This window comes from Cyprinus carpio, chromosome B24 (genome assembly GCF_018340385.1).
Source record: "Cyprinus carpio isolate SPL01 chromosome B24, ASM1834038v1, whole genome shotgun sequence".
Classification (NCBI taxonomy): Eukaryota; Metazoa; Chordata; class Actinopteri; order Cypriniformes; family Cyprinidae; genus Cyprinus; species Cyprinus carpio.
The window spans coordinates 20,216,938-20,240,203 of record NC_056620.1 but is presented as its reverse complement, the minus strand read 5'-3'; the positions used below and the strand labels follow the sequence as shown (position 1 = coordinate 20,240,203).

The following is a 23,266-nucleotide window of genomic DNA, read 5'->3' as shown; positions in this document are numbered from 1 at the left end:
ACATCAGTCTTGTGAAGCGGGGTAAATTAGAAGGCTTGCGTTTCCGTGGGGTTGTGCAGAATGCCAGTGGGTAGCGTTCACACAACATCCCTCTGTGCATACTATTTACCCCTGGATTGCTTCAGGCTAATGTCTCAATAATTTTCCCTCTTTTTTTTTTTTCGCAGGTCCTTCCCACAAAGGACTTGACTAATGATCCATGGACAAAATGAAGCATTCAAATTTATTCATTAATCATTCATCTCCAGCTCATTGAAAATGCTAAACTTCCACAAAATTAAGATTGAATATTGAAAAGTGATTGAGGGAGACAGCTCTCTGAGGAGACAGGAAAAGAGAGGATAAACAAGCAAGAAAGGAGGGAAAAAATGACAAAGGACGCAGAGCGAAGAGGCGGTCGAGACCAACCCCAGCCTGGTTAGGGTTACGCAGGTATACTATCCGCTAGTTAAGGTCAGAGGGGTTTAAATAAGTGTAATTAGATCCAAGAATCTAGAGAAGCGTAGAATTTCTGTCAACACAGCCCCCTAATTATTCTCTTTTCCAATTAATGGTGACATAGATTAATTATCTGATGAGGCAAAGCCAATTGCAATCATTCACCCCGCTAAAATTAGATCATTCCTGACAGTAGCATGAAAGTCACCTGCTTCATTGTTATGGATTGGGCCGTGAGTGTCGGACAGGGGAGAGAGTGAAGCATGCTGGGGGTTTAAGTAAGTTGTCTGGCGCAGGTGAGCGTCCAATTACTCCGCTATCTGAACTGTAGGCGTCTTCCTGCTCCATCCGTCGGCATCTGCGACGGGTCTGTTTGCTTGCTGCGGGACATGGCTGCTAGTTGAGTCATCTGTCAGCGAGAGCAGGAACTCAGAGAGGCGCTGGATTGCGTTTGACATCTCCTCCTGTTTAAATAGGCAAGCAAATGGAATCAATGAGTGCTGGCTAATTCAGTACAAAAACCTGTAGAGGAGCCGGAGCCCGCAACAGATCGACATCCACCTTCTCTGCTGGAAAGGCCGGTATAGCTGGCGTATGCTGTGTTAACTAACCAGCTAGTCTAGCATTTCCATTCAATTCCATTCAAATATATAAATACTACAGATTAAAAGTTTGGTGGTCAGTATGATTTGGGATGCATTAAACTGATCACAGTTGACAGAAAGGATGTTTCAAAAATCCTGTTCTTTTGAACTATTCATGAAAGAATCCTGAAAAAAAAAGCATATCTGTTTTCAACATTGATAATAATGTTGAAATCATGTTTTTCAAGCACCAAATCAGCATATTAGACTGAAAAAACTGGTGTAGAAACAAAATTCACTCACTCATTTCACAATTAATTACATAATAACACATTGAATTAAACACATTTTGAAGCAGAAAGACTGAAATTGCATTTCCTTGTAAAAAGTACTCCAATAATGTTATATTTACAACCCTAAAAAAAGTTTTTACAGTGTAGAATGATTTCTGAAGTATCATGTGACACTGAAGACTAGAGTAATGGCTGGTGAAAATTCATCTTTGCATCACAGGAGTCGATTACATTACAAACTGTATTCCAATAGAAAATACAAAACATAACAGTTATAACATTATCTATCAAAAAAAAAAATAACAAAAGACACCTCTCAAAAAAGCAAAAAAAAGTCTTACCGACCCCAAACTTTCGAAAAGTATTATATATCATGTTCTACTAAAACATAATATAAAAATATAAAATATATTACATTTTGTTCTGTACCAATACACAGATACTTCAGAACGGTCGTCACTGGCATTTTACTAGTCCAACTTTGTTCCATTTCCTAAACTGTAAGAGCGACACTGATATTTGAGACACTTTTAGTTCGTAAGACATAAGATTGACATGAGGAAACGAGAAAGACGGTGTGTGCCACACTCCTGGTGAACCGAACACATGGGTTCAGTGCATGCCTGTTTTAAAAAACCTCAGCAACCAGTGCCTTGCACTGTCGGAAGACCCAGGGACAATCAGTAGAACTAGTTTTTGACCACAACCTGCAGGTCCTCTGAAAGATGTGTGGACAACTTTTGCCTGGTATATATAAAGACAAAATGCAGACATATTTCCAAAAGATAAAACTACAATAAACTCATAGACAAAAAAAATTAACAAAAAATTAATTAGAAATGCATAGTCAAAGTTTATTTTTAACAACATACCTGAGCGACTGAACGAGAATGTTTCCATTGATCTCTTTGACTTAAAAATTGAACTTTTGATGCAGTAAATCTAGAATTATATGCTAACCTCAAGAAACACAATAAAATGCATTTCATCTGTAAAGTAGAGTGAATTTAGGTCAATTAGGACACTTTTTGCCACTGAGATGAGTGGGAAAATGGCCCAATTATCTGGAATTAACCATATCTTCTTACTCCAAATGTGTGCAAACAAATAAACTGTGTATTTAAAACTGAATTAAATGACATACTTGAGAAAGCAGAAAAGAAAAGAAAGCAAAAGAGAAAGAAACTTCAGTGACTTGGTGTAAAAACCATGCTAAAATAAAGCCATGTTTAACCATGCAAAAATAAAGCACAGTTATTGTTTGTGTTGTGCTAGCCACGGAGATATTTTAAGTGAGAGTTATTTTCTTCCATGAGCCCAAGAGGACCTCTTGTCACAGGGCCCGGGACAACATTCCCGGATGTCCCCCCGACAACAGACATGAATATATTAGTGACTTAAATTGTTATTGAAAGCTTGGCACATAATGGAAGCATGACTAGAAAACTTATATTACCAGGAAATAGCTGTCAGAGGCATTACCAAAGATGACTACCAAAAAGGTTGTGTGCAATCCAGAAAGAAAATCAGAATCAGAAAAGTTACTTTGGACAATTTAGCCTTCTCTTACAACTTTTCTCTTTATTAATCCCTTTCTTTTCTGAAATATTTTCTAGATTTCTGTCATTTAGGGCCCCTGACCCTGTCTGTCTTGTCTTTACAACCCCCATGTCCCATATGCCAGTGGCTATCTGGCCATTGCATAGCAGTGTGCTGCACAATACAAAGACAATAGCAAGCCGTGACAAACTAGACTTTCTAATATCGCAGTTTTATTTATTCCCAAGCCTTTAACAGCTAAGGTTAGCGACTACATGACTCCCGTAGTTTTGGGTCATTTAAGAACTGCGGCGATTTATTGCTATGATTTTACAATGTAAAGTCTCTTCTACACAATGCTAGTCTGTGTCTGGGGGAGGAGATCCTCGCAGAGCTGTGACAAAGTTTAGAGTAAGGCTGCTCCTTTTGTCCTTCACACTCGGAGGAGCTTGAAGAACTCCTCGTCTTCATGCTCCATTCACCAGCCTGACTTCTAGAGCTGGCCTCCCCTGACTGAGCCACAAACACACCGCCGCTCACCTCATTATAAGCGCACATAGCACACCTTCCACTGAGACCAAATGCCTTTTGTGTTAGAGCATCCAAACATTGCGGTTACGTTATTCCAGTGTACAAAATCGTGTTAAATGCAATGCTAATCTTAATCATTATTTAAATACAATTTTAATGACCATTCATTTGTGCACGCATTACACACTTGCATACCTTATCCAGTGTAGACAAGATAGCATCAGTGATTGTCATTTTTATTTGCTTTTGACACAACGCAACATTCAGCGTAATCAAGTGTCAAGCCATTAAGCGACTGAACGCCAGTGGGAGGGGCCTATGGTGAGAAGATAACTATTCGTCAATGCCTTGATGTGGAGGCAATGTTTAAACAAACGTTTGAGCCTGGGTGACGTCATCTTGCACCATAGAACCAAAACGAGCTGTTTTTGGAACTTGAACAAATGCTTTGTTTATAATGAGGAGGACGGTTTAAGCTATGAAACTTGCAGAATGTTTTAATGGTACAAAGACCTCTTATATGCCAAAAGATCAAGGCAAATTTGATTTCTCATGTCATGACCCCTTTAAGACATGGCCCATTTATATAGACAAAATATTTTTTTTGTGCAATTTTATATCTTAATGCTGTATTATAGTGGTCAAATGATACAATTTATTGAGGCATTATCCGATGCAGAGAATGGGGTGGCCGATAAAATGTTGATATGTATGTGATGAGAACTAAATGGGATATATGCTGAAATCATACAAAGATTTTAACACAATATTTACAGGTACTGCAAACATTTGATATTAGAAAATAAATAATCCAATGACAAAGCTAATTATAAAAGAATGCTAATACTTCTGTCTAAGCCAAACTTATGATAATCTCAAAATGGCCAATTGTCTTCCGATATATAATTTCAAATTCAACTTCATGTCAGTCCAAACTCATATGACTTCCTTTCTTTTGTGGAACACCATCTGTTGTCAAGTTCCACAAAAGCATCATAAACGTAGTCCATGTGTGCAGTATTTTATATCTGAAGTCATAGAATAGCTTTGTATGAGTCACAGGCGCAAATTTAAGTCATTATTCATTGAAAGTGACATAGTGACAGCCATGGTCACCATACACTTTCATTGTATGGCAATGTGCACACTCTACCAAACATCTCCTAGTTTTTTTTTGGAAAGGGTGAGTAAATAATGACCAAATTTTAATTTTGAAGTGAAATATTCCTTAAAGGTTAACTGTCTTAACCTCATTAACCCGAGTGGGACCCATTGTAGTATATAGTGCAATACTTACAAATAGTGTTGTGTGTGTGTGTGTGTTTGTGGGGGTACTAAAGAGCCCATACCTGGAGGGCTTTCATTTTCTGGTTGTTCTGGTTGGAGAGGGTCTGGAAGCGGGCCAGCTCTGCCTGGCTGTAGACGCTGCGGTGTTTGAAGTATTTTAGCATGGCTTTGTGCATCCTCTTCTGCAACAAAGAAAGCTGGGGAAGAAAGAAAGAAAGAGGGAGAGAGAGAGAGAGAGAGAAAGAGAGGGGGAATTGGTAAGGCAGGAGAGGAAATTAATGGCAGTGTTCAAGAAGAATGATGGAGGGGAATAGAGAAAGCAGTCAATAGCCCATTCTGCAGTACACGGGGCTGACAGGAATTTCACAGTCTCTTGCTCTCCCTGCCCACTCATGTGCACTGGGCGGAAACCAGTCACATCTGGCTGCCAGGATGGGGGGTTAATTTTCTCTAAATGCTTCAGCGGTTTTGTTCTAGCTCAGGCAAACTCGGTGACTGCAAAGCTGATGAGTAAAATATTTCGACTTCACTCACTTTAACTTTATACCAATCCCCTCCAGACATATTTTACACATACACAAAAAGTCATGAACCCCCTGCCGCAACGAGAAATTATTCCGAGTATACTGAAAAAAAAGAAGAAAAAAAAATGAGAGAGAGAGAGAGTGTGTGTGTTTGTATGTGTGTGAGAGAGAGAGATTAGAGAAGAAAGAAAGAAAGAAAGCATGCTGCTCTCTTTATTATTTGTGCAGTTTTCCAGAAAAAAAGGGGGTTTCAATTCGGAGGGATGTCTTCCCATGTTTCGCCCCATCTCTTCTCTCTTCCTTTAAGCTTATCATTGCTTGGCAATGTGTTCTTCGGAGCATGAAAAAACTAAAGCGAATTAGCTCAGCCTTTAACTGAACGAGTACAAAAAATGTCCTTTATGGAGCTGTGTCAAAACCTGTACTTTCCTATTAATGCTACAAGTAACAATAGTTACAATATACTGTAGAAAGATATCGTCATAAAAAAACGATATCAGAAAGATGCCAGGCAAAGTGATGCAAGATATTAGCCTCATCCGTGATTTCTGTTGTCTGGACAGTATCTGTGCTTGTATAACAACTCGACCTGGCATGTCTGAGATGTATACAGTGCAATTTATGGTAGGCCTTGAGGGTTACCTTTTGTTTACAAGCACTGAAGTGATTCTGGAAGTTTAGGTAGGCCTATGGGTTGTACATTAAACCACTGCAAGGGGGCGCTCTAGCTCTCCTATTCAGACTAAACTGGCAAATCCAACTAAACTGGCAAAATGCCACTGTACTGTATATGTTAATCTTCATTATATATAAAAGTGGTCTGCTGAGGTTAAGAACATAGTTGCAGTGTCCATAATAGCAGTTGTGCTAGACATATATTTGGAGCTACAGTCAACTGATACAAGTGCAAAACAAAGAAGTTTGTCAGCATAACCAAAGGACGCCACATAAAACCACATAAATAATTAAACGCCATCTGTCACTAGCACATTAATGCAGATATTTAGACTCCTTTCATAGCAGTTTTTAGCAGTTATTTTTTTTAGTGAAAAATATAATAGTTAAATGGTAACTTCAATTTAACTAGCACTTGAGTACCAAATAAAACAGCATAAAATGTTAAATATAATGGTAATTATCAAAACAACTGTATTAGGTGTCATTGCATTGCACTCTACTCACTGACCTATTTAATTCCCACTTTTAATTATATGTCATATATTCTATTTTTGCCATATAATTAAAAGTGGGAAAGTCAGTAAGTATCATTATACTTTTTTGTTTTGTGTTGTGGATTTTTTTAACCCTTGTGCGCTCCTTATTTGGGAGTCACACTCATGGTCTTTGCAGTCAAAAGTGACCGGACACCTGAAATGTAACTTTTTTTTTCTTCAGTAAAAATATATTTTTTTAATAAAAAATATCTTTCTTATTTATATAGAAATAAACTTCTATTAATAAATAATAATTAAACAATAATTATGATCAATTTATCCCATTGAAAATAGCACAACATTTTTTTCCCCCTAATTTTTTACAATTATTTTTCAATTAATGCAGTATTTCAGATTAAAATAGAGACTAGGCCTTTAAAATCCAGTTTTTGAAGGCAGAATAGCACCTCCTGGTGATTCCTGTATAGGACTCTATAGAGAGGCTGGTGAATTCCCAAGTTGTTTTTATACATAATTGTTTACTTTTATTAGGTTGTGGATTTAAATGTATATTAAGGCATTCTCAAAGACTACTTTTTGTCAAGGTTTATATTTTTTGTTTTTTTAAATGTTGATTTGAAGTGTAGGTTTTTGCATTATTATTACTACATTCAAACCTGAACACAGAAAGCATTTTCTTACACAAAACATTAAAATTCTATAAAAATGTAACAAAAATTGTCAGGAATGCTTTATCAGAGCTTAATCCTTCTGGGTCTGATCTGATTTTAACCTCATTTCACTCTTCTGACTCATTTTGGCTATATGTTTATTGCCATACCAATTAATTTGAGTATGTATAATTCTGTATGTGTAAGTGTGTGAGTAGATTTATCTGTTTTACACTCTTGATGTTTTAGAGTGTAACCCCTTTCTCGCTGTCCACTTTTTTACTGCATTGTAGTTGAATTATTAATTTTATTTTACATAGTTGCAGTGTTACAGTCACACCAGTTCATAGGTGTGTGTGTGTGTACAAGTGTGTGTACGTGCGTGTGTGAGTTGGTGTGTTGATTTTGCACTCTATGTGTTTTAGAGTTGCACCCCTTCATTGCGTTGTGGGGGATTTGTGGATTGTACACACAAAAATGTTCTGTATTTTTCTCCCCCCATTTCCTATTCATTTCCTATGGTTGGTCATTTTTGACCAAAGACCATGAGTGTGACTATTTTTTTTACGACTACTAAGCTTTTTCGAATAGTGCCCTCAATTTTTTTTTTTTTGTTAACATACCAAGTGCCATAAAAGTCACCAAGTTTCGTACCATTTTGGTGAAGATACGATTTTTTTTAAAATTCTAAATGTAAAATTCTCTGGTCAGAAGTAACCGAAGACCGCACAAGGATTAAATCTTACTGGGGCAATGAAGTAAATTCTAATTCTACTGCATATAAATTGCATACTGAACTAATCAGATTTAGCAAGCTGTCACTAATATATAGCCACATAAACAGTGCTTGGAAACACCATCTGAATCTATCTCTCATGATAAATGTGGTGCCTCAATTTCATACATATGGAGCAGGTGTTTTAATAGACATCTGATAAATATACATTCTATTCAAACTATTCATAATAGACACATACTGTACTCGGCAAGGCATGGAAAACCTTTCAAAAATAGTAAGCCGTCATAAGAATCCATATTAAATTGAGCACAGCTCGACCTATGCGTCCTTACAGAAACGTATGGAACTTTAAGAAGATCTCGTCGTAAACCTCTGAGAAATGCAACTACATTTGCTCTGAAGAAGAGAAAGCCGTACCAGACTGAAAATAAACAACAAACTGTAAAAAGGCTGAATACTGAGTAAAAGAAAATCAGGCTTTGATCATGAGCGTGGAGAATCCCGTCCACAGGATTTGCCTTTTGGCATGCATTTCTCACTTGATAACATTCATGTAGTTAGATGAGGAGTTGTACGAGTATTAGTCTTTTGGGGAACAAACAATGTGTCTTGCTCTTCAGTAGAGTTTTACCATCAGCGCTAGAATAACAAATCATATTAAAATGATCTACAGCTCAAAAAATGCTATATAAAGTGACAGATTATGTCTAGATCAGTATAACTAGTAATAATCTCAAGCAACAACAATGGTACTATTACAATAACAATCTGTGGACTAATGTCACAAAGACACAAAGCTTTAAAGCTGAAGTGTGCAAATATTTTTTTAAAATACATTCTTCAATCTTAGCTTAATATGCAGACAACTGAAAGTCAGTCATTTATAGGTCATATAAACATCGTTCTAAGTAGTATTTCAAATTAGTGTTTTGAACAAATCATTCCAATGAATAAAATCCCCATCACTGAACGTGTTTTGTTTTGAGGCTGAACGAGACTCCCTGAATGAACTGAATGAACAAGGGATCACATTCATGAACAAACTGAACACATCTTAAATGATGTAAGGACGCTACTGAAACTCAAATTTAATTTTGGCTAGTTTTTATATCTTGTAAAATTCAAAAAAGTTTAAGCTTAAATTTAATCTGCTTTATAATCATTAGTGGGGTAAAATGCCCAAGATACAATAATTCTAGAGTCTCTTAGTAGATTTGTCAGAAGCTTTGTAATTATGTTTTGACTCCGTGTTGTTTAATGAATCAGTTCATTCATAAGACAAAACGACATTCGTTTTAAAGGTACCTACAGCATAATCATGTAACCTATAAAAAGAACAGACTAAAATCAGTGAATAAACAAATGTACTAAAAGAACAAAAAAAAAAAAAAAAGACATATAAACAAAAATCAAAAACCACTAAAAAAACAAAAAATAATTAGGACTAAATTTAAGATTTATGCATCTGAATTGCATATATAATTTCCATCCATTAGTATTACAAAATTTTAACCTCAACAACTAATTAACTATGTGATGCATATTTGTCAGTCAGACATACAAAAATTAAACAGGTAAGAAACAGGTAAGATTTCAGTATGCATTTTATTTAAATAATCATATTTTCAAAAAGCATTTATTCAAATTGCTTAGAATCAGCATTAATTTATTTACAGAAAAAAAGTATACTCCATTAAAATACGACCAGCTGTGGAACAAGTAATATTCAATTAGTTAAAATATATGAGATATCGTATTTATTCATGCTAAATATATAAACCTGGGTGGTGTGTATTAAAAGGGGTTCTATAATGCTTTTTCACTTTTTGAATTTTAGTCAGTGTGTATGTTTGGGCATAAAAAGATCTACAAAGTTACAAATCTCAAAGTCCACTCCAAAGGGAGATACTGCGTTGTTTAGCGTTGTTTGACTACAGTGTTTCCCATACACTGATTTATTTGTGGCGCACGCCACAAAATCAAAACTGACCGCCACAGATAGATTTTCCAAAAGGCTTTGACTTCATTGAATAAACATGAGCACTGCATGTTTCAAAATCAAGTGCGGGTGTTTTTTATATCACTGTATTTCTGTATTTCGACTGTCTTCAGAAAATTTTGGATGTAATTTTTATTAGATCTTGCATTTAATGTCCAATAAAGCAGCGTTTGTGAGTGGAGTGCTGCTTTGTGTACAGCCGTTACGGGGGAAACCTTGATCTCTACCCATAGACTGTAAAAAAAAATGACAATATTGATGCTATCCTTAACTATACCGGAGTAGACGGAACTTGCTGCTTTGGCAAGGGGGCAGGGCAGTACTGAAACACCAATCACAACACATTTCATTTTTCAGAAGGCGGGCCTTCATCAAACACGGAACTAATCGAGCTGTTTGTGCCAGGCTGGGGTGAACATTACAAGTATTGTAATAATGTAAATTATGTGAAAAATAATGTGTTTTTCAAACCACCAGCAGGAGAGCACGTTCTAGTACACCCCCAAAACAAAATCAAGACTTTGTAAAAGAGCATAATAGAACCCCTTTAAAACACATTCACTTTATTCATATTATTACTGAAATCTTACCGGTTCCATTTATGTATGATTAACAAATATGCATCACATTAAGTTTATTTGTTTTCTAGTTAGGTTAAAACTGTGCAATCCAAAAGGATATAAATTTTATATGCAATTCAAATACTTTAAACCTCGTACACATCAGGACGATTATCGTCCGCTCTTATTGCTGACGTTTTTCGATGCATCACGCATATTTTGTGTTCGTGCAACATTTTGTGATGCAAATTCACACTCTGACATTAGGTGGTGCATAATGAAAAACAGCAATACAACGGTACATATTGAATACTATTTGATCTGCAATTCCCCTCCATAACAACTCCCTCTTATCGAGATTTTTGTAATTGCTATTGCATTTGTCATAAAGCCCTTTGTGTTCAGACACCAATGAGACCAGCAGTTCTACATTCATCTTGCCTCGATGCATCTTCTTGGTCTACTTACTTCCTCTTCATCGTTAAATATCAATTGTGCTTGGCAAGAGCGTTTTGTGCTTGAGCGCCACCAAGTCGTGTTTTACTGTAACTTCAGCAGCTCCAGGCACGTGAACAAAAGCGGCAATCTTATTGGTCAGACAGTTTTTAACGCAGTGCGTCAAACCAAAAAACGAGCCCGAGGCGTTTTTTAAAAAATGGCGCTTTTTATGCCTCCCATTTTGCGCCGGTGTGCACACTCACATTGGCGCCCTTTGTTTAGTCACGAGGCATTAAATTCAAACAAATTCCTATTTGTGCATCACAACCAAACTATGTTCCACCAATGGCAAATGAGGGAAACTTGCCTGAACACAGTCACTCTTCAGCTTTAACCTTTCACTACAAACAGCAGCACCAGAAAACATCTTTACACTGATAAGTGTTTGTTGGTAGACCAAAATACACAGCCAAAAACACACTTATATAATGTTGTTTGGAAATGACTAATGCACTGCACTCCATAGGTACACACTGCACTTGCACATTGCAGCGTTGATGAATACCAGCAAAACCACCCATCCTTTAGTGATGGACGTACATGTCATATTAGCATTTTCCCAAACGTTCCTGAGTTGCTGGTTCTTGAGAGTGTTTGCATCTGCTATGTGCCTGTTTCCACTTGCTGCCATGTGAGATGGAATAAACACACATGCACGCCAGAGCTACGCTGTCATGAAGCTTATCTCATCGTGATTAGATTACTGCAGTGGCCTCCTAGCTGACTGCCCAACTAAAACCAACCACCTATGACAGGCTGCGTGGAGCACGCGAGCATACGCTAGTCCGCGCAGACCTCTCTCTCATCACTATTTTGCATGCCTGCTGTCTATCTCTGATGACAAAGATAGACAACCACATCATTCACACATGCAGAAAATAGCCTTGATGTATACACATACAGAAGGAGCCGCAGAAAGAAATGTGTCTGTGGTGATGAGAGTTACCTGCTTGTGATCTTGGATGTAGGCCTCTGCTCTGTTTCTTCCGTCAAAAACATAAACAGCTTCTTGTCTGGCAATCATCAGAGCTTTCTGCAGCTCGTGATACTCCTGCGCTAACTTCAGATTGTCTTTTAGGGCTTCCTGTAGATTAACCTGGAACAGATTTGCACAGGATGCTCTCCATCAGCTTCTGAGAGACTCTAATATGTATAATGAAAAGATACCATTAAAAAGAAGGACAAAGAATTAAAAGTGAGCCCTGTTTAAAGAAATAATTACCCAAAAATTGTATCATGCAGGTTCGCAGGTTTGTGTCATCCCAAACCTGCATGGCTTTCAAATTATTTCAAGAAGAGATTCTGAAGACGTAATTTTCTATGCAATTACAATGAATCAGGACTGAAGCTTCATTAAAGGAAACAAAAGCTGATTAAATGACTTATGCACTCTATTTCAACTGTTCTGAAGTCATACGACTTCAAACAGGACAAAATTTAAGTTATTCACTGATAATCTTGCCCTCCAGTGGGCTGTTAACCTCTGTCACCGGATCATTGAGTCAGTGAGTTGAACTTGAGAACTGGATTAGTCCGATTCATGAACAAATCATTCAGTTTTGTGAACCGGATCAACTGATTCATTAAAAACATCCGATTCAAAAGAATGATTAGATCATGACTAGACATTGCAACTCACATGAATGTACCAAAGACACTTAAATTTAGGTTTATTTTCCACTTTTTATGATACACTGTAAATGAAAATGTTTTGCAAAAAAAAAAAAACTAATTCTTTCTGCTTCAAATTTTCACTTTTAATTCAATGCGTTACTTGCTGTTTCTTTGTGATTAATTGTGAAATTTACTAGCAATGAATATTGTTTCTACTCCATTTTTTCCCAGTGTACTTCTTTAGTACTTCTGCATTATTTGAACAACCTGCAGACTGACTTCCCATTTACTTTTGGCAGACCTTTTATCCAAAGCAAACACTTTTATCAATATGCACAATCTCTGAGAATCAAACCCACAACCTTGCACAACCTTCACATTTCACTTTAGGACCAGTTGGTGGACAGTAATTGCAAAAATGGTAATAAAATTACAGTATTTTGGTAAAAGACAGCATTTGAATTTGGTTTTATTTTTAGCTTTCATTTGTTTTAATATTCTTATTTTTTAACAATTTTGCTGTGCTTTTATAATTTTCATTAGTGTTCATTTTTAAATATTATTAATTGGTTTTAAATACTTTTATTTCAGTCTAAGTTTTTATTTATTTCAAGTTAGTAATTTTAGGGCTTCAACTTAACTACTCAAGTCAACATTTAATTTATATTTATATTAGATGAAAATCTAATATATATATATATTCCACCTTATATTTATATCTTATTTTAGCTTTATTTCAATCATAAAAAAATATTTGAAATAGTTTCAGTTTTAGTTAACAATAATAATCCTGCACAAAAGACACTTATTTTGATATTTTGTCCATGTATGTTGGTTAGGTGTTCTCTTATTTTGCATGTTTCTTTGCATTTTTTTTTTCACGTTTTACGCTTTAACGATTCCTCTTAGAATGCAGTAACTCTAGTAATCATACAGCACTCGAGGAAGTATGTAAACAAATTACCATAAATAAGTGTCTGATTTGCTTGTCTCCACAATCTCCACAACCCTGTGTCAGCATCGGAAACGTGGAGAGAGAGCTATGGAAAGGAAGATGGAGAGAGAAAGAGAAGAACATTTTCTGCTCTACCTGAGAATAAGGAATAATGAAGTGTGTCTGGGCAGTAAAACGACCCAGCGCTAAACTGATGAGTTTAACGCAGCACCGAGAGTGGCAGTAAACATGACAAATGTTGGCTATTGATTTAAAGCTTAATTACTGCATGCAGTGCTGACAAAACCCGTCTGATGCACCTCTGAAATGTAAATGGGACAAATTACACTTCATTGGCCATAAGAAACTGATGGTGTCTGCACTTTGCATCCTACTGCTTTTCTACTCACTGAGCGTCTGACTTCATCAAGTAAACAAGTTACATGAGAATATGATGAGGGGAGAAAAAAAAAATACCCATTCCGTTTGTGCGGAAGTCACAGCGGAGTGTGTCCATAAGTGCTAGTTACATTTAACGCTTCTCGACTGACCGTGTAAGGAAATGCACAACTGTTTAAAAGTCTTACAAATGTTATGTGGTTATAATCCGTGCTGTTCAGTAAGTCAACGCAAAAAAAAAAAAAAAAAAACGTTTACTTGCTTTATTCACATTCCTGGTCTTACTGAGATCAATTAACGGTGCTAGTTATTCCAATGGAAAAAAATAATAATATTTTTTTTTTTAATTATTTGTTGCTCCACACTGCCCTTTTTTCATTGAATATGCACTCAGAAATGCTTTACACTATGGAAGTAAAATGGGTTGTAAACACTTGTGTAAGTGTAATTTGACATTGACCTTAATGGAGTGAGCAATGCAAAGGCCTTGATTCCTAAGGAATTTATTTGAATGCTATTCAATTTATTGATTTATGAGAAAGAGAAGAAGAAAGAGAGCAAATGCAATTTATTTTTCTTAATCTACCACCAATTTGTTCTTTTCTTATTTTGCGAAAGTGTTTTTCTTAATCTACCACCAATTTGTTCTTTTCTTATTTTGCGAAAGTGTTCATTTTCAAATGTTAAGCATAAACCTCACTAAATTCGCCTTATATGGAATTCTGTTTCCACCTCAGACAAAAAAAAAAAAAAACCTTTAAATAAACAAAAAATTAAATAAAAACAAAATAAATCAGGTGATTGTGAGAGAAATTTAGAAATAAGAAATAGGCAGAATAAAGTGTGAAAGTTTAGCAAAATTAGAAAGTTGCAATTAAAAAAAAAACTTAACTATGAGATGTGACACTGCAAGTTATCTTTAAGACAAAGCCAAGATTATGTGGGGAGGGGAGGGGGGATCACAATTATGGTTTTATTTTTAATGTTCACTTCCATATAATCATGCCTTTTATGAACAAATCAAGAAAAAAAAATCTGTGTATCCAAAAAACAAAAAGCCTTTTTCTAATAAGCGTATCCCTCTAATCTAAAACACATGATGCTGCGGTCGTCATCCGGTGTTGTGCGTCACTATCCATATTTCCTATGTTCATTAACATCTCATGACTGTGACGTCCCAATGATGCGCCTCAGGTCAATCCAAGGCACTCTGACACAGTCTCTCTTTGTTGGAAATGTTAAAAGTTGAACCGTTTCTGTTGGGCGATGAATCTTTGTGCTGCTTTATTGTTTCCTGTGAGAAGTCTAAAGAGACTCTCTGCTCTGCTGCCCTGCAGCAAGTTAATGGCAGACTGGCTCTATGAGGGAGGACTTTTAATTCGGCTCCTGTCTCGCACCAACAACTTGTTTGGAGTTTGCTGCTTCTGCGCGCATGGCGGATTAAGCCCCATTGCCTTTTTCTTGTTTTGAACTAATGCATTCTTGATCACCGTTTAATGAAACTATATACCACATGGCGATTTCACATTAGATAAGCCATGTGAGACTTTCATCAGGAGCCGGGCTCTGACTGAGGCCATAATCCCGAAACTCAACTCCCCCAATAATAGCTTTTGATCCGAAAATGAAGTGATAATACGTGGGTTTCATGCAAAACATAACATATTATCTCTGACTAAAATTATAAGAGCTTTCATCAAATGATTAGAGGAAATGTTAGTAGAGGTGTGATACTGAGTGGCGGATATTCTGGAGCAAAGGTGCATTACGATTCACTTTACTTGAAACATTAGGGATTTCAATTGTGGATATCAGAAGACACACAAACAGACAATATTAATGTACTGACAGTAAAAATAAACACTTGTTCGCATATACAACTTTAGGAATGAAATTGTGGAAATATTTGTGAATTCAACTGAATTCAATACACAAGTTACACATTCCCATAGGGGCAAATTTGGTCCAAGATTTTTTTTATTTATTTCAAATTTATTTATAAATGAAATACTAGTGGGACTAATGAAGGCAAATTCATTTGTACTTTTTATATGAATTAATTTAATTCACTTAAAAGCTATATATATATATTTATATATGTTGATTACATATACGTATGTATGTATATATATATATATATACACACACACACTATATACATAAGTAATTAACATATATATGTGTATGTGTGTGTGTATGTAATCATCTTATGAATCTTACGAATAACATAAATTTAACAGCCTCTGATGTAAAATTTTTACTTAAATATTAAAAATGAAAAATCTATATCTATCTATCCATTCATTCATCCATCCATCCATTTATACAAACACACACATAAATTTAAATCTACTTATGATGAATAGCATAAATTCAATAGCCTCTGAACCTTAAAGGATTCGTTTTGATGTTATTAATTCATTATTATTTTACTTTTCCAAACATATGAAAATATGTATGGTAGAACCACGCATATTGTGCATATAACTGCAGATATGATTAAAATAAAGCTGCTGTCAACACAACCAGCTAACAGTAGATAACACTGTACAAAAGGCCTTTTGTTCTATGTTTTGTTCTCAGTGTCTTGAAATGTATCATTTGGTATCACTGGGCATTCCATAAAAATGACACGGTGCATCATCATACAAAGGAAATCTAAATATTTATAAAGGTAATTTCAGCTTCAATGGTGATTGGAGCACATCAAATCCCCTAACCTATCAAATGCACTCATGCTCGTTCGGCTTCAGCAGATCTGTTTTCTGATATGTAAAGAAAACATTTGTTAACCTGGATTATAAGTATGTAAATAGCAAAGCTGGTCTAGGATCAGACCATATAGGAAGCCCTGACAAAATAATCTTGACATAAATGTAAATATGAAAGCAAGGGTTCTTAACCTCTGTGTCCTTCATGACAGCCTGGCGTTGAGTGAACAGTGCTGAGTGAATCTGTGCGTGATGAGACTTCCTCTGTTTCCAGGAAGCTATGTCCCTGTGCAGGTTACCCATCACTACAGTGGCTGTCCCATGTTTGAACGCCAAAGTGTCTGACAATCCCCTGAAAGAGACATAAAATAAAAACAAGCATGGAAGTCTAACATATATATGGTCAGACATATTATGAACAGTATTTCTTACTGTAGCTCTGCTATAAGATGTGGCATAGTGCTGATGGTTTGCTCCATCATGTCTGTTTCTAGCTTCAACTCTTTCGACTTCAGCTCAAGCTCCTTGATCCGCTTTGAAATCTCCTCATACCTCAATGCCACCACACTAAGGCTTTCCTAAAAACAAATAACATAATTATTTAATCCATTTTCAAGATTTTAAGTAAATAAAGGTAAAAAGTACTTTTTAAGTACAAATCTGCAATACTGTTGTATATGAAAGACATTTAGGTAACACTACCTATTAACCAATTGCTTATTAGCATACCTACTATTAACATATTGGTTGTTTATTAGTACTTAGAAAGCTCATATTCTGCATGACCATATTCTACAGACCTAATCCTACCCAATACCTAAACTTAACAAATACCTTACTAACTATTAATAAGCAGTAAATTAGGAGTTTATTGAGGCAAAAGTCATAGTTAGTGGTTTGTTAATGACAAGAATTGGACCTCAAAATAAAATTTGACTGACATTAATAACTCATACTGTAATATAAATCAAGTATAACTTTATTTTCACCTTCATAGAATTAAAATGTTCCTGATAGTGTTTCTTTTTCTTCACAAAATCATCAGAGAGGCTTCTGTGCGCAGTGTGCATGTCACTTAGTTTGGCTTTTAAGTTTTCAATTGTCTGAGGATAAAAGAAATAGAAAGAATTAATATAAAATAGAGATAATACATACGTATCACGTTTACTTAACTCAATATAACTTGACTGGACCTTACAGTCAACATGGATCGATACTGCCCTATTTACTTTCTTAATATATATTCATCAGTGTTCATCACCAAATTGTAAAAATTTTCTCTACCTATGAAATAACTTTTCTCTTCCTCTCATGTAACACATAGGCGGGAAAAACATATTAAGCAATAATATCATAGCCTAACATGTTAGATCTACTCAAATACAAATAATGAATACAATATTTTAAGCTGAATCAGATTTACCTCGGATTTCTCTGTATATATCTGTCTCAGTTGCTCCACCTCAGTCTCCAGTTGAGCTGCTGCAGACAAAGCGTCTTCATACTTTTTCTGCAGCTCACCTTTCACCCTCTCGCAGTCTTTTTGTTCACGGTTATATTCGGCTGCCTCTGCGTCCCTATTACCCTGAACATATCAATTCCAAACATTAACAGACACACAAACTAGTGCAACACTGACATTGCTTCTTCATTTATCATCAGTTTATTTAATCATGTGAAGACGGTACATCATAAGGTACATCTGGTTTTACCTTGAGAATATCTAAGGTGGTCATTTCAGTCATTATCAGGCTCTTCATTTTGTCGATCTCTTTCTGCCCACCAAAAAGAAAAGACACCAAAACCACTTAGGAAGCAAAACTTGGCAAACAAGACACAAACTAAATCCAAAGCAGCTCAGTAATGACTACAGTATAATTCCCTATAAACATGTTATCTTAACAGGTGTCAAAAGAGACCAATACTACTGTAATCAACCAATACTGCTAATTCTCTTACGTAAAATAATAGTTTACGTAACTGTTTATTAGTTATAGAAGTAATTATTTACTCGCCTTCATGTTGTTCTAATTAATTTTTTTCTACAGAACACAAAAGGATAAAAGCCACAGCAGATGAAAAAATATTCAGTGAATAAGAACTTCGTTCCTCAAATAAAGCCACTGTATGACTTCAGAAGACTTAGAACATAAAGTATTCATCATATGTTAAAAATGTTGGTGTTTAAATGCCATTTTTGTGCGTCTTAATTAGAAGATCATTTTAATAGACTTGAAGAACCATTTTCAGTACAAATATACTTTTGGAAGTGGAAAAGTTTCCATGGATGTTAAAGGTTCTTTATGGAACCATCAATGCCAATAAAGAACCATTACTTTGACTGAATTCTTGTGGAATGTCATGAGGGTGCGTAAATGATGATAGAATTTTAATTTTTGCATCCGGGCTACATGTTTGTTCATTGAGTAACCTTGTTCATAAACTCATCTGTAAATTTGAATGGGGCAGGTGTCCTCTTACCCTGTTCTTCAGCTCCTCCAGAAAAGTTTGGCGTTCTAGACAGTCCAGCTTGGATTTGGTGTCTGAGTGAATGGCAGAGACCTGGTCAAACTCGTCTTTGACCGGTTTCCACTGCTTCTCGCTCAAACCAATCTTTAGCAGGACATGCTCACGATCCTTCAGTAGCTTTCTCACAGCCTGTTCACTGGAACAAAACGGCCACTAACAACATCATAAAACACAGTCCGTCCCCCGAGATCCACACCACGATGAACAGCAGACTGCTCACAAAAATGCTTGCACAGCATTCAGCAAATTTCACAACTGGAAATGAAAATGCTCTTAATGCAGTAGGCCTATGTGACATCCAACTGATTACACAAGATGCCAAATCAAAGTGCCAAATCAAAGATTAATTACTGCAATAGTTATGACACAACGCTTAAAGTTTAGTTCGGAATGCATTACATTAACAACAAGCTGCCTGATTCTTGTAAAAACTCATTTACATAAAATTTTACAAACTGCAGTTTGTTTACAGCAATATCAGTCAAACAATAAGGTATTTTTAGCAGCTTTGCTCACCTAATTATTTTCTGAAACAAGCCAACTACAGCATTCAAATTCAAAATACTTATATTAAAACTTAATACCAAAATAAATTTATATATATATATATATATATATATATATAAATATACATATATATATATATATATATATATACACACACACACACACACATATATATATATATACATACACACACTTTTGTTATTTTTATCAGTTTTAAATTGTTAAATTTATGCTCGCTTTTTAAATGAAATAAAAAATAAATAAATGGTAAATAACAAAATACAACTATGCAGTTTTTTTTATTTGCATATAATTGGGCCTATACAGTTCATGGTATTATCAATGAATTTCAATGTTTGATTTTCCACCTTATTTTTAACATAATGTGTTTCAACGGCTTCCAGTTGTTTTTATTATACAAAAACAGCCCATTATGCTGCTTCATACTGCTATTACCGTGATCATAAACATGCTAGTTTGTAGCATGAATTCATTATTTTCTAGTTATTTACCTGTAGCAGCTAAATCTCGGCTTCTGAATCAGAAGTCTTGCACATTCACAGAAAATAGCTCACATCCACATTGAAAAATAAGGTGGATAAGGTATTTCTTGTGTTCTAAATCATTGTGTTAGTTCATGCTGTGGTGCTGCTTCACAGCATTTTAATTTCAGAAGCAATGCCACACACACCTACACATTTTTAATGAAGTGGAATTAGAGTTGTTGCATGATTTCATGACATGATCTGCAGAACACAGATTCCGTGTTGATAATTGAAGAATCCAACACTCACACAACAGACCAATGAACCACAAGACATTTCCAGCACATTTCTCATAGTGTTGTCATTTAAGTCTCAATCTCCAACATGGAATCTAATGCTGATCCATAAGCTCTGTGTCAAGTTGGGAAGAATCACTATTGTATATCTAGATTTTATTCCATGTCATAGTTTCTCATGATGTGTTACAGATTCAACTGAACCGTAATACATGAACAGCACTATTGGCTTGTGTGCGAAAACATATGGTCTTCATAGATCTTATGGAGGCAACATCATTTGTTGTTGCTGTACCATGGACAATTTAGGGGAAGCAGCAACAGTGGATTGTTTTTCATTTGGATCGATTTCATTTTCTGCAGTTCTATGAAAATTCTATTTGTTGTCCGATAAAATTAGGTTATTGTGCTTGAAATTTGGACTGTATAGAGAGTATAAGACAATGTTGATTGCAGTTTACCACAATTCATCACCTTTTTTAATATCACCAGGATTTTACAATAAAATAATAGAATCAGAATTTTACTGTGGAAAAAAATGCAGATTATGCCATTTTCTGTCACAACATAACAAATGACTGCAAAACACAACGGACACAGCTAATCATTAGTGAGAATCACTAGTATACAGAAATATACTTTAAAGGGATTGTTCACCCAAAAATGATTAATTCTGTCATTAATTACTCACCCTCATGTCGTTCTAAACCCATAAGAGCTTAGTTCATCTTTAGAACACTAATTAAGGTATTTTTGATGAAATCCGAGAGCTTTCTGACCCTGCATAGACGGAAATGTTCAAGGCCCAGAAAGGTAGTAAGGACATTGTTAAAATAGTTCATGTGACATCAGTGGTTCAAACTTAATGTTAGGAGGCAACGAGAATACTTTTTGTGCAAAGAAAACAAAAATAATGACTTTATTCAAAGATTTCTTCTCTTCTGTGTCAGTCTTCAATGCGTGTTCATGAGAGTACCATGATGCATGCTTCCTATCTGGGTATTGAACGCAGTAGTTGCGTTGCTGTCTATGCAGGGTCAGAAAGCTCTCGGATTTCATCAAAAATAACTTAATTTGTGTTCCGAAGTTGAGCGAAGGTCTTACATGAGGGTGAGTAATTAATGACAGAATTTTCATATTTGGGTGAACTATCCCTTTAAATTAAAAAAAATGTTGTGTGATCTTAAGTTTACATGGGACAAACCTTTGGTAGATCTTTCTCTTGTAGTCTTCAATTTCTAGTTTGTGCTCTTTGTTTTTGTCTCGTAGGGTCAATAAATCATGTCGCTTTTGGCTTAAGTTTGCATCCAACACAGACACCTTCTCATCACCTTCAAGTTTCTGATAAACACAGTAATGCCCATTATTTGCATTTGTTTACTCGATATATGCTAATATGGACTTTTTCATAGCCAAGTATTTATTTGGAGGCTAAATTCAACCACATTCACATGTTGTGCACAAAATGAAAGGCTATCCACACATAAAAGATCTTTGCTTATATAAAGCGCCACTTATCGTTCTAGCACATAAGCATAAACATATTTTCAAATATTTCTTATTTCAAAACTATAACTGTCATATGTCAAACATTTATGACAATTAATCACATAGCACCACCTATGGTCAAAGCAAGTTTTGTTCTTTTGGAAAGTTTCTAAACTTTTTAAACTCTATTGTGGCGGAACGACATCAAAAATGCACAAAATACAAATTTAAAAAGGAATAAACAAACTGCTGAAGAAACAAGTGAGCGCTCTGCAGCTCATTCACTCAAGCGTAGTGTAATTGTGAAATCAGGGCTTAGACAAAATGGAGGCTCTAAGAGAATAAACACGGCAGATCAGTGCAAGGAATCGTGGGCCTTTCCTGCCCTCCAGAGGACGTGAGGGTTGACATCTCCAGCACGGCACATCATTTCACCTCTGATTTATATCATCTCAAATAACAGCCTGTTATACTTACAGATGTTTGTATTTGGTTTTGAAGCTGCATTACATCGTTCTTCTGTATCATCAATTTCTCTTCTTTATCATTTTTTTCAGCTTTTAATGTTCTGGCCTAAAAAAAGGCAAGTGAAATTAATATTTAGCACAGAAGCTCTTTCAGGGGACTCGTGTAAAATAATAAAAAAAGGAATTAACCTGAGCTCATGATTGTTACAGTCAGAATATTGCAAAAAATTCACAGTGTCTTCATAATATTAAAACAGATTTAAATATCCTACAAACTGGTAGGTGAATGTACTCTAAATGAAAACTGACTTCTTCATTTGCGTCTGTTTCCTGCCTCTCAAACTGATGTGTCTTTTTCAGCAAAGCTTTGATTTGGTCGTCTCTCAATGTTAGTTTTTGTATCGACTCTTTAATTTTCCTTTGAAACGCCTCACACTGTGACTGCAGCTGCTGTAACTCACTCCTGTAAGCAGAGAAATAGAAATCATGTCATTCCCCCGTAGTCCACTTTACACGTCTATATACCGCTTCATACAGATGGAGGGAAGCAGCTGAATGACATCAGATCCTGTTAAAACATTGCTTATTTTTCTCAACATTTCATACATAGTTTAACCTGAAAACATTGTATTATCGTGTTCTGTTTTTTTTTTTTCTGCATAATGTCAATGTGTTTTTTTTTTTTACCAGCAGAGGTTGGCTACATGATAAGTTTAATAGACTAACCCTAAAATCTATAAATCTAACATAAATATTGCTAAACATGTCCAGAAGGCTGATTCTAAGCAATGTTTTCCATATAAAAAGTAAACAATTTTGTGAAATAAAAGTGTGACGTAAATGTAGGTGAAAAGTATGGCATAAAATGTCCGGTGCAACCTTTAAATAAAGATAACATGAATTACAATTTGATTTACAGTAGAAAGTGATTTTGCATAACATACATTTTTTGATATTGATATTATAACCTGCCTACACAGTGATGGACTGGAATTAAACTGTTAAGACGAAGAGAACAG

At 35.4% G+C, this 23,266-nt stretch overlaps 1 protein-coding gene across 3 annotated transcripts in view; it reads right to left on the bottom strand.

The window, feature by feature from the left end:
- Positions 1 to 204: 204 nt before the first annotated feature.
- The window catches only part of LOC109049174 (coiled-coil domain-containing protein 178), a 28,529-nt gene continuing 5,467 nt past the window's right edge, over positions 205 to 23,266 (bottom strand). For 2 of the 3 annotated variants that reach the window (XM_042752099.1, XM_042752100.1), the window contains exons 9-20: positions 22,557 to 22,710; positions 22,258 to 22,353; positions 21,497 to 21,633; positions 18,957 to 19,140; positions 18,188 to 18,250; positions 17,899 to 18,060; positions 17,465 to 17,578; positions 16,908 to 17,053; positions 16,668 to 16,827; positions 11,764 to 11,913; positions 4,735 to 4,869; positions 205 to 902 (exon numbers count right to left, since the gene is read on the bottom strand). In XM_042752099.1, the coding sequence (XP_042608033.1) occupies positions 747 to 902; positions 4,735 to 4,869; positions 11,764 to 11,913; positions 16,668 to 16,827; positions 16,908 to 17,053; positions 17,465 to 17,578; positions 17,899 to 18,060; positions 18,188 to 18,250; positions 18,957 to 19,140; positions 21,497 to 21,633; positions 22,258 to 22,353; positions 22,557 to 22,710 (1,657 nt within the window). In that variant the 3' untranslated portion in view covers positions 205 to 746. The remainder of the gene's footprint in view (positions 903 to 4,734; positions 4,870 to 11,763; positions 11,914 to 16,667; positions 16,828 to 16,907; positions 17,054 to 17,464; positions 17,579 to 17,898; positions 18,061 to 18,187; positions 18,251 to 18,956; positions 19,141 to 21,496; positions 21,634 to 22,257; positions 22,354 to 22,556; positions 22,711 to 23,266) is intronic. The other variant, XM_042752101.1, reaches the window with a different exon arrangement.